The sequence below is a fragment of the Akebia trifoliata genome, chromosome 7 (assembly GCF_017979445.1).
Source record: "Akebia trifoliata isolate Shusen 1 chromosome 7, ASM1797944v1, whole genome shotgun sequence".
In the NCBI taxonomy this organism is placed as follows: Eukaryota; Viridiplantae; Streptophyta; class Magnoliopsida; order Ranunculales; family Lardizabalaceae; genus Akebia; species Akebia trifoliata.
In genome coordinates, this window is record NC_141381.1 from 3,487,202 (window position 1) to 3,496,717 (window position 9,516).

General features: G+C 32.8%; 1 protein-coding gene across 1 annotated transcript; it reads right to left on the reverse strand.

Annotated features, from left to right (window-relative positions):
* Nucleotides 1–3,159: 3,159 nt before the first annotated feature.
* LOC147398008 (large ribosomal subunit protein uL6z/uL6y) lies at nucleotides 3,160–7,188 on the reverse strand. Its single transcript, XM_086447117.1, has 3 exons — nucleotides 6,706–7,188; nucleotides 3,560–3,682; nucleotides 3,160–3,469 (listed from the first exon to the last, which is right to left on the reverse strand). The coding sequence occupies exons 1-3, from the start codon at nucleotides 7,078–7,080 to the stop codon at nucleotides 3,383–3,385; spliced, it is 585 nt and encodes a 194-aa protein (XP_086303243.1). The 5' UTR covers nucleotides 7,081–7,188; the 3' UTR covers nucleotides 3,160–3,382.
* Between the last annotated feature and the right edge of the window lie 2,328 nt (nucleotides 7,189–9,516).

Consider the following 9,516-nt stretch of genomic DNA (forward strand, 5'->3'; position numbering starts at 1 on the left):
GGCAAAGCGTAGGGTAAATAGTAGGGTGCCGAATAATAATAATAATAATAATAATACTTTTCTTCGTTTTGTCTTTTAGTAAAACAAAAATAAGGGTGTATTAATCTTTTATATAATAAATGCTTGTTTACATAATAAATACTATGAGCATTTAAGTATTTTGAATTAAATATCTTTTTTTTTTTATAAATGCTTTGACAATTAATGCCAACATAATAAATGTATTTATTAATGACATAATAAATATAGTTATTGCGTAAAAGACTAACATGCTCTTGTATTTTTCACTAAAAGACAACGAGGAGGTGTATTACTAAAAAAAAGTGTTGGACAATACTAAAATCCCTATGATTTCTTGGACGTTAGCATTTCCATCCACTAAACCCACTCCAAAAATTCAAAAATCCCTTTCCCTTCTTTTTCCTTTCCCTCATTTGATTTTCTTTATTTCTGTAATAGCTCCACTTGAGAAAAATGCTAGGCAGCAAAGGTCCCTACGTATCAAACATAATGGTGAGGTCTACCGTTAACAAACCCAACTTTTTTTTTTTCTTCTTCTTGTATTTGTTTTTAGTTCGTTATAACCCCCTCCTTTTATCTTAAAAAAGCAGTTTAAACCTCAACTTCTAAATAATTTTAAAACACACCTAACCTTAAAGTTTTATTTTAATTTAATCCTTTTATTAAGAGTGATGTTAATTGCATGCTGTTTTTGGCCAACGCCCCTGACATCCTTTTCTCTCGTGTCCATAGTGAAAAAATAGGCAAATTTTCTGATTTGATCACCTTGTGACATTAAAAAAAACATCATCCAATACAATGGAGTTGTAGAGGACAAAATTATATGAATTTTAAAAAAAAATTAAATAATTATTTTTCACCGTTGAATTTTGTCAAATTCGAAAAATAATATATTTTTTTAATATAAATAATTTCATGAAATCTAAAAAGATGCGTTGTTGGACTGTCAATGTGAGCCCAATGACTCTTTTTAAGATTTGAAATCTGAAAAAAGTAAATATGTGGGTAGAGGGCATGAGAGTGATGATGTCATTGTGCCACATGTCAAATATTTGTTAGACTATGAGCCAATACATCATAGGGCATTAGCCAAAAACTCTGTCCATTTAGCATTGCTCTTTTATTAATTAATCAATTAATTACTGTACATATACATATAAATATAAATATAATATATATATATATATATATATATATATATATATATATATATATATATATATATATATATATATATATATATATAGAGGGACAGTCGTTCGAAGAAAAAGGGTTTCTTTTACAAAAGAGAGATTTAAAAGAAAAAATGAAGAATTTATAGGGAGTCGATTGTAATTAAATACGCTTTTACATTAAAATCGTAAAAATCCCGCAGAAACATCAGATGCGTGGAGATCGAATGGTCGGGAAAACTTGGCACGGAACTTGTTAAAGTTTAGGGCCGCTGAACTGCTCCAATATATATATATATATATATATTGGAGCGGTTCGGCAGCCCTAAAGTTTGCCAAGTTTGGTGCCAAACATTTTTTGTAAATCACTTTTGATGGGGTTAGAAGTTTTAGAATATGCTGATTTTTTGTAAGGATGACCTCTACGGTGAAGAGATCATCCTCACAAAAAATCAACTCATTTGAAACTTCTAACCCTAATTTACAAGTCGAAGAATTTTGGACCGTCCAATTTTTGTAAATCACTTTTGATGGAGTTAGAACTTTTGGAATAGGCTGATTTTTGGTGAGAATGATCTCTTCATCATAGAGATCATCCTCAGAAAAAATCAGCTCATTCCAAAGCTCTTAACCTATATTTTGAAAAATGTTTGGCACCAAACTTTCGGGTTGCTGAACCGTCCCTATATATATATATATGGGAAATGTTCAGCAACAAACATTTTGGCAAAACATGGGTTAGAGGTTTTAGAATGGGCTGATTTTTGGTGAGGATGATCTCTATGATTAGAAGATCATCCTCACCAAAAATCAGCCAATTCTAAAACCTCTAACCCATGTTTTGAAAAATGTTTTGCCAAAATGTTTGTTGTTGAACGAAACTCATATATATATATATTTATTTATCTTATTAATTTTAGGAGTGAGTCATTACATTTATCCTCTTATGGTGGAATAAACCTTTTGAAAGAAAATTAAATTCCAAGGAAAATACATAAAGATAAGCTTTAAAACCCTTACTTTTCAGGGGAAATCATTTATTCATTCACTTTCCATGCAAATCGGTTCATTCCCACCTAGACTGTATTGATGCGTTTATAGCAACCTACCATAGTAAGAAAGTTTGGATTAGATAATGCGATTTCAATTCCATTAATTCAGCTAAATTCTGAAAAGTTTCAAATAAAAAATAAAAAAAGGAAATTTTGGAAAACATATAAAAGATAATTTTTGATAACAAACAAAAACCCTTCATCAAACGTTGGTGAAAATCCCTATCTTGTCGCTAACATTTGAGAATACAAGAAAATAATATATTGAAAGTAATGGTAAAAATATTACCATAATTTGTTATTAATTGATGACAATTAATTCGTTGATTCACCAATTTAATCAGCTAATCCCTTGGAGAATGATACTGTCTTATGTAGATAAGAAACCAGATAATTTTGCAACCGTTATAGCGACTTAACAAATTCAGAATGATTACCATCAAAATGGAATGATTTTTTACGCCAATATTTGTCCCAGAAATTAATACTGAATCTCATATTAGACATTTGTGAGCGAGAGACAGTTGGCAATGTCAGTGTCGTTGGATACTAGAATCTCAAAGTGAAATTAAAAAAAACTCATTCAAATTGGTCTGATTGGCTGAGAGAGTTTTTTTTTTTAATCTGACGTTGAAATTCTAGTATCCAACGTTGCCAATATAAGACGCAACATAAATTTCTAGGACAAATACTAATATGACAAATCATTCCATTTTGAATTTGTTAAGTTGCTATAACAATTGAAAATTTATCTGATTTTTGTGGCCTTAACCCATTTAGGATGTACAAAACATACCAAAGTTATCTCCAACCATTTAGAATGTACAAAGCGTACCAAAGTTATGTCCAAGTCACACAGAAATTCAACCTGCCAGAACTTCAAACATCATCAACGCGACGAATTTGGAAATAAGGCACTCATAAAAGTTACTTAGAAGTAACTTTCATGACATTGAATCATCTCCAGATTCCACAAAAATGTTCCACTTTGAATCTCTAATTGGTAAACAATCTGAGAGGGTGTCCACAAAAAACTAGTGCCTAAAGAAACAAACCAACAAAATGAACCACCATCCAAACCAAAACTTTGGACGAAAATCCAATACATCTCTATTCCACAACCTTACCTTCTTTTTTTCACTCTTCAGTAACCACAGTTCCCTTCTCACTTACGTAGATGCCATCTAGGAACTTCCTTATATCCTTGTTTTTAACATGGCATTTCTGTCCAAACAAAATCATAACAGTTGACATCAATAAAATTCACAAATTAACGGAAGGCATTGAAAGAGAACAAGGGAGTAGAAAGGGTACCTGGTTTATCAAGGCAGCCGATCGGGAAACAAGTTCAACATCGTTCCCATCCAATACAATTTCATCCTTGACCTTCTCAGACCGGACAATGGTAACACCATCAAGCATATCTACCTTCCGCACCTATTTCAAAAATACAAAAGCAGACTTAGATCAAGGGGAAATTATCGAAAAAAAAAACCCAAAATTAAATTTAATTATTGAAAAAGTACTAATTTTTTTTTATATTTATCAAAAAGATAACAAATCAGCACTAACAGTGCCGATTTATTTATTTAAAAAAAAAAAAAAATTCTCGGCACTTAAAGTGCCAATGTACTTCCACCCACTTTTTTCCTGCGATTTTTCCTCTTCTTTTCCTCCTCCTTGAAGATCTTGATTTTGGCACTTGAACATCTTGATTTCATCCGAGATTCCGGCATCGACACACATCAATTAAAGGTGAATAAAATAGTCTTTACCATTTCTTTTTTTCCTTTTATAACAAATGATGAAAATTTAGATCTAGATCAAAATCAAGATAGATCAAGATCTACATAAAAATTTAAACAAAATAAGATATCAAGATCATGATTGAGATAAAAGATTAAACAAATCAAGATCTTGATCAAAATTTAAACAAAATCTTGATCAAGATAAAAGTTTAAGCAAAATCAAAATCAAGATTGAACAAGAATTTGATCTAGATCAAAATTTAAACAAAATCAAGATAATTAAAAAAAAAAAATCAAGATCTAGTTTAAGATAAAGAAACATTTAAATGTTTATTTATATAATTATTTTTGTCAAAATAGATAGCAGCTAATGATGGGTGTATTCCTGGAGGTCCGATTACAGATGATATTATAAACGATCGTCAGGGTCATCTATGGAGTGATATTTAAATGAGACATGTTAAATTTTAATATTTAAATTTTTATTAATGATTAAAGTTCACCACTTAATTTCGAGCTCACCACTTAGTTTCAAGAACCCAACTTAATGTTTTAGTGTCAAGTCCAAAACTTAGTATCGAGTTCACACCAAGTGGTGAAATCAACGCTAAGGCACTAAGTGGTGGAACTTTAATTATTAATAAAAATTTAAATATTAAAATATAACATGTCCCATCTAAATATCATTTGGCATATGACCTTGACGATCATTTACAATATCGTCACTAATTGGACCTCCAAGAAAATACACCTATCACTAGCTACCATCTATTTCAACAAAAATAATTATAAATAAACATTTAAACATTTCTTTATCTTAAACCAGATATTGATCCAATAATCAAGATTAAAACCTTGATTTTATTTAAATTTTATCTAGATCAAGATCTTGATTTTGTTTAAACTTTAATCCTGATCTAGATCTTGATATCTTGATTTCGTTTAAATTTTGATCTAGATCAAGATCAAGATCTTGATATCTTAATTTCATTTAAATTTATTTTTTTTAATTAAAAAAATATTTTCTGTACTTTAAGTGCCTATTTGTTATCTTTTTTATAAATATAAAAAAAATTAGTACTTTTGCGATAATTTCCCCTTAGATCAATAGGAAAAAAAAACACTCAAATGATGATGCTTTTCAAAGTTTGCATATCTTCGAAGAAACATTCCAACAAGAAAACAAATCCCATACATCTAATGAAATAATACAACAAGGTCTTGAACCAAAATTTTGAGGTCGGCTAAAGGATTCTTGTTCATTCATTCCATTATATCCAAAGCCAAGCCTTATGTTATTGAAAATGAATTCATATTTGCTTTTCACAGTCTTCATATATGTTCTTTTAGGTGTTCATCTCATGAGAGGAACGCCCAAAATCATCTCAGTCAAATACAACTAATGATGGTGATTTTTTTAAAATGTATTCAATGACAGAAATTCTATGTCGACCAATAAAATGGCAAGCCCTAACAAAACCTTCAATCACAATGAATGTCTACAATCAACCCTATACATTAAACCAAAATGAACGTCTAATATCAACCCTATGTACCAAGGAAAATACAAGTTTTAATAGTTGTAGCACATCAAATTATCCAAGGAAAAAAGCATGTCTAGAGCATCATCTTCACAAATCATATCCCATGTCTAGACCCATAACTCAATTGAATGACATCTTCAATGAAAATTCGCAATGTGCTGGGGTATTAGGGAAGAAATGAATTGTTGTGATCTTTGAAGGATCAAAACATTTGCTTCATGAGGTTATTAGTTCAATCTTGCAAGCATCTCGAGGATAACTTTCAACTTTATTTTCTTTTCTTCCCCTTTACAAGAGTACCTCTTCAACTTTGTTGCCTTTCATCTTCTATCTCTTTCCAAGAGCACACCTTTAACTTTGTATATTACTTTTCCTACTCACACCCTTTTCCAATAACAACCCTCCAAGTTTATTGTCTTTCCTCTTCTACCCCTGACGAGAATATCTTTGATCATGGACTTCTCCCACATTGGTAGGGTGATTAACATCTATTTGCACCACATTGTTATGTCCATTAGGCGGCAAAGAATCCCAATGGCATTGGCCTTGATATTGGCATTGGCTATGACTCTTCAAACTTCAAAGAAAAGTTGAAGATGATTTATTTTGGAGACGAACTAAGAATAATTCATCTCCAAAACAAGAAGATTAGGGGCAACATTGACATCACTGTCAAAGCTAGAGTCATAGCGACATCAACACTAAGGTCACTGGGGATACTTTGCCATCCAATGGACTTAACAATATGGTCCATAGTCACCCTACTGTAACGTTGACGTCCACTTGATAACCACTCTCTCTCTCTCTCTCTCTCTGATGTTCATCTATATAAAAAAAAAATTATTTCTTTCTCTTCTATAAAAACACCATTAGCAGCATATTTTCAGGCGAAGGGGCAGCACCGTAAAATCATCAAACAAACCTAAAACTATCCTCCTAAAATCCCAATACAATACAATCGCCAGTTTAGAATGAATTTTTTACGTTCTCTCACAGATATAACATAAACACATTTACGGATCAAAAATACACCCAAAATTTTATTTTGATCTAACATATTTAAAAATAAATAAATAAGACGCCACTGACCTAGAATTGCATTTAATTGAACAAAACCAAAGAATCTCAATGTGAAACAAGCCAAGTATGAGTTGTTTGATAATGATACCTTCTTCTCGCCCAGAAAATTACGGATCTCGATGCTCTTGTTAGAGTTATTGATGCTAGCGTTGATTGGGAAGTGAGCGTAGACGAATCTCATCTTGTAACGATAACCCTTGGTGACACCTGTGATGAGATTCTCAACGTGACTTAGGGCAGTACGGATGGCTGCAGAGGTCTTCCTTGATCCGAACCAGGCATCAACCTTAAGTTGTTTCTTCCCAGTTTCAGGATTCTTGATGAGTTGGAAATCCAAGTTGAGGTGTTTGAAATTCCTTATAAGCTTTCCTCTTGGTCCCTCCACTTGTATCATCTTTGCCTTCACTTTGATCTTCACCTCATCTGGAATGTCCATGGTCTCTGAAGATAGTATAGTCTTCATCTTCTCTCTCTCTCTCTGTTCCTCAAACCCTAACCCTAGATTTCCAAAGAAAAGAAAGGTCGTCGCTGTGGAGAGGCTAAATTCCAAAACCCTAACAGTTTGATCAAGTTAGCGATCGAATCAAATGACATAAATCTTCTGTTAGACCAACTGAAATGACCTAAATGCCCTTTACGAAACTAATTTTTAGAACGGATTCGTTGATTGGGTAATTATAAAAGCACTCCTAACGGATTTAGAAAAAATCAGCTCATTCCAAAACTTTTAACAACAAAATAATTTGGTTATGACGTGAGATGCCCTTATTAATTTGTACGATGCTTTTGTAATTATCGTTGTTCATTTGTTCCAACCTTTTGGGTCTTAGAGTGACAAATTGAAAACCAAATTTGAATCGAGTTGACTCGTCCAACTAATCTCGTGTTGCATGATATACAAATTTTACTAAGGGATTAAAAGTTTCAGATTAGGCTGATTTTTTGTGAGGATGATCTTTAAGTTTGATTTTGTATAAGGATGATCTCCTTACTAATAGAGATCATCATAATAAAAATCAATCCAATATAAAACTTTTAAGTCATAGAAGACAAAGGTGTTGAAAGACAACATCAAAGAGACAAGGTTGGGAGACAGCATTTGATTAATATGACTTAAAAGTTTCGGAATGTGTTGATTTTTTGTGAGGGTCACAAAAAATCAATCAAATATGAAAACTTCTAACCCCCATAAAAATGGTTTAAAATTGTGTACCATCGAATTTTTTTTATCATTAGTCACTTTTGATGGGATTAGAAGTTTCAGATTAGGATGATTTTATTTTTTGTGACGATGATCTCATCATCATAGATATCATTTACATGAAATCATCCTCATAGAAAATTAGTTCAATTCGAAAATTTTAAGCCATATAAGACAAATTTTGTCTCCTTAACGTTGTCTGTGAACACTACCCACCTATATATACTTATATATAGGGAAGCGTTTGATTGACAATCTTAGGATGACAACATTGGCTAACAAAATTTATTCTATATGAATTAAGGGTATGTTTGATTGCATGGAAAGTCACTTTCCATAGAATTTTAAATCCATGGAAAATTAGCTGTGGAAAATAGGTAGGGTTGGAAAATCAAATTCCATTGTTTGATTTCACATGGATAAAATCATGAAAAAATATGAGAAAAAAGAAGAAGAGGAGAAGGAGGAAGAAGATGATAGGAGGGGGAGAGGAAGAAGAAGATGATGAGGAAGAGGGAGAGGGGAGGATGTGGAGACAACGGTGGCGGCCACGACGACGGCTACGGTGGCGGTCACGACGACGACGACGACGGAGACGGTAGCGACGGAGGTAAGTAAGGAAGATGGGGAGGAGAACGTGGTGGTAGTGGTGGTGGATGAGGTGAGGGATGGAGAAGAAGAAAAAGAAATATAGAGATAGAAGGTGGTCGGAGATGGAGCCGATGGCGACGGCGATGGTGACGATGACGACGAGGTTAGTATAATGGTGATGGTGGTGGTGGTGGTGATAGTGGTGGTGGTGGTAGTGGTGGTGGTGGTGGTAGGGAAGAATTGATGATGGAAAATATGGGTGGATTTCATTTTCCCACCCATATGGGTGGGAAAGTGAAATCCATGATTTAGTAGACTTTTTGAATGGGGTGGAAAATGAATTCCATTTCCATGTGCAATCAAACACTTGAAAAATGTCATTTTCCATGGAAATTGATTTTCCACCCTATTTTCCATGTACAATCAAACATACTCTAAAAGTTTTCGTTCGGATTAGTTTTTTAGTAAGGATGATCTCTATGGTGAGGAGATCATCCTTACAAAAAATCAGCCCAATCTAAAACTTTTAACCCCATGAAAAGTAGTACACAAAGTTGAAGAATTGTTGATTTTTATTGTTAATTTGTTAATCACTTTTGATGGGGTTAGAAGTTTTATATTTGGTTCATTTCTATGAGAATGATCTCTATGATGGAAAAATCATCTTCACAAAAAATCAATCTAAATCCAAAACTTCTAAGTCATATAGGACAGATTTTATCAGCCAATGTTGTCATCCTAAGATTGTCAACTAAACGTTCCCTATATGTCTCGTTCAATAGCCAACATTAGGGAGCCAACGCCTTTATCCTATATAGGTTAGAAGTTTCGAAATAGGCAGACTTTTTTTAATAATCTCTAAGATGAGGAGATCATTCTCACAAAAAATCAGTCCAATCTATACTTTCTAACCCCGTTAAAAGTGGTTTAATTGTGGACCGTTGAATTTTTATTGTTATGGTTTTGACATACTTCCTACATTTTGATGAATATTAAAAATAGCCCACACTTGTTCAAATTGATGACATAAATTCCTTAATTGTTGTCCTCAATGAGGGACCAATCACGTTTGGGAGAGTCACTTCCCAAAAGACTGAAATGGCCTTG

Excerpts from the sequence above, each read along its gene's own strand:
- LOC147398008 (XM_086447117.1), bottom strand. The coding sequence starts at position 7,080 with ATGAAGACTATACTATCTTCAGAGACCATGGACATTCCAGATGAGGTG. Across the intron at positions 3,683-6,705 it reads ATTTTCTGGGCGAGAAGAAG|GTGCGGAAGGTAGATATGCT; the intron begins GTATCATTATCA and ends TTTTTGAAATAG. Across the intron at positions 3,470-3,559 it reads CGGCTGCCTTGATAAACCAG|AAATGCCATGTTAAAAACAA; the intron begins GTACCCTTTCTA and ends TTGTTTGGACAG.